The sequence below is a fragment of the Sardina pilchardus genome, chromosome 3, assembly GCF_963854185.1.
Source record: "Sardina pilchardus chromosome 3, fSarPil1.1, whole genome shotgun sequence".
In the NCBI taxonomy this organism is placed as follows: Eukaryota; Metazoa; Chordata; class Actinopteri; order Clupeiformes; family Clupeidae; genus Sardina; species Sardina pilchardus.
Genome location: NC_084996.1, coordinates 25,392,797 through 25,395,296, shown reverse-complemented (window position 1 = coordinate 25,395,296; position 2,500 = coordinate 25,392,797). Strand labels below are relative to the sequence as shown.

Here is a 2,500-nt window from a genome sequence, read left to right as displayed (position 1 = left end):
CCCTCGGCAACAACAACCACCTGCATTCTAATGTGTGTGCGCATGTGTGCATGTACGTGCGTGTGTGTGTGTGTGCTTGTGTGTGTATGTGTCTATGTCTGATGCCTTATCCTATAATATATCCTGTAATTCAATAACAGTCGTAATGTTTGATGTTAAAACTATTCCAGGTTATTAGTACTAGAAGTTTAAGTGGCTCAGAAACAGTGTTGGTGATGCATGGTGCATCATGGGAGTACAAACTGTGGTGGTGATGCTCATGTTGTCAGAAAGCAGCTTCTGAATAACTTAGTCTCATCTCATACCCTCTTAAGCATACAAATCTTTCGGCACTGCAAAAACATATCAAATAATTCAGCACGGAAATAAATAAATAAATAAAAAAACTCTCACAAGTTTCATCACATAACAGGGGCCCCTGTGGCATGAAATCAGACATGCTCGTTCAAAATTAATTTCCTGTTTAATGCTCTCTGCCTCCCTTGGTCAGAGCCTGGCGTGCACACACAACAGACATCACAACACGCATCACAACACTCATCACAACAGACATCACAACACGCATCACAACACGCATCACAACAAGCATCACAACAAGCATCACAACAAGCATCACAACAAGCATCACGCGTGTAGCGACTGGGTTTTTTGGGGGGGGTTGGGGGGGCATGATGAGACGGGATCGTCAGGGTAACCAAGTTAACACACACACACACACACACACACACACACACACACACACACACACACACACACACACAGAGTGAGGAGGGTGAACACTCACCTGCTGGTCACAGCTGACCTCCTCAGATAAGTCTGGAGTGAAAGCGTCAGATGAGGCCACGCCCTCATCAATGCAGTCAGCCTCCTCCACCTACAGACACAACACAAGACAGGACATCAGGATACACACACACACACACACACACACTCACTCGCTACCTCCTCAAACTGAAGTCTAACACAAGAGAGGATATCAGGACAGACACACACAAAAACACACACACACACACTCGCTACCTCCTCAAACTGAAGTCTAACACAAGAGAGGATATCAGGACAGACACACACAAACACACACACACACACACACTCGCTACCTCCTCAAACTGAAGTCTAACACAAGAGAGGATATCAGGACAGACACACACACACACACACACACACGCACACGCACACACGCATGCACACACACTACCTCTTCAAACTGAAGACCAGCAGAAGAGAGGATATGAGGACACACACACAAACACACACACACTCTCACTCTGTCTTGCTCTCTCGCTACCTCTTCCAGTTGAAGACCAACAAAATATCCAGAAAAAACACTCTCTCTTTCTCTCTCTCTCTCTTGCGCCTTGAAATGAGACATACACACACACGGTAGTGGTAGGGACTTGAAATGAGGCGGATAATACGATAGACAAACACACACACGGTAGTGGCAGAGACTTGACGAGCATGCTTTGTTGTTTGAATGAAATGTGCTTTAGATTGCATGCCAGCCTATATCCAAGACAGAAATCAATGTCCACCTTCATCTACTTTCATCTAGTGCATGTTGTGTGTGTGTGTGTGTGTGTGTGTGTGTGTGTGTGTGTGTGTGTGTGTGTGTGTGTGTGTGTGTGTGTGTGCTTAGTCCAAGTGAGTTGGTATGCTGTGTGTGTGTGTGTGTGTCGGTCTTCATTACATGAAGCTATGAGATGCAGTTCATGTCTTACTTCACAGCAGTCTGCTTTCATCTAGACCTCTCTGGCCTCCTGCTGAGAATTTGTGTTTGTGTGTATGTGTATGTGTGTGTGTGTGTGTGTGTGTGTGTGTGTGTGTGTGTGTGTGTGTTTGAGTGAGTGAGTGAGTGAGTGAGTGAGTGAGTGAGTGAGTGAGTGAGTGAGTGAGTGAGTGAGTGAGTGAGTGAGTGAGTGAGTGAGTGAGTGAGTGAGTGAATGCATGAGCAATATGTGTTAACATTGTGTGGCGGAATAATATTGGGAGCACTAATAATATTGGGACTCAGCGCAGTAATATCCTCACGCCAAAGTGAAACTGAAAGTGCAAGAGTGAGGATATTACTGCGCCACACAATATAGTTATCCCTCTTCCCTGCTTAGAAATGTACCACGTTTTATTTTGTCACACCATACTTGGTCGTGTGACTACTCGTGTAACTGTATTTTAATAGGGAAAACATGGAGGTGTTTGGTCGCTTCTAACTTCATCTCTGTTTGGATCCTAATGAATGCATTGGGCTAGCTAAGTGCTATAAAAGTTGCGCCACGCGCCAGAGCCAGTGAGTGCAGCAGTGCACGCATTGAAACGTGAGAGGTATGTATCAACTCGTCTTAATTAAGCGAATAACGTAGTTTAATATGAAAAAACGGTGAAGTGTTCCTTTAACACACTCAGCTATTCTTCATATGGACACACATGCACACACACACACACAAAATGGTGAAGTGTTCCTTTAAAGGCGTGTACCAGATGAAGCATACAGTAACTGCCT

General features: G+C 44.9%; 1 protein-coding gene across 1 annotated transcript in view; it reads right to left on the bottom strand.

The window, feature by feature from the left end:
• Positions 1–2,500, bottom strand: part of ccser2b (coiled-coil serine-rich protein 2b) — a gene marked incomplete in the record, with an annotated part of 69,534 nt that overhangs the window by 16,591 nt on the left and 50,443 nt on the right. The window contains 1 exon segment of the mRNA XM_062530982.1: positions 785–874. Within this exon segment, the coding sequence (XP_062386966.1) occupies positions 785–874 (90 nt within the window).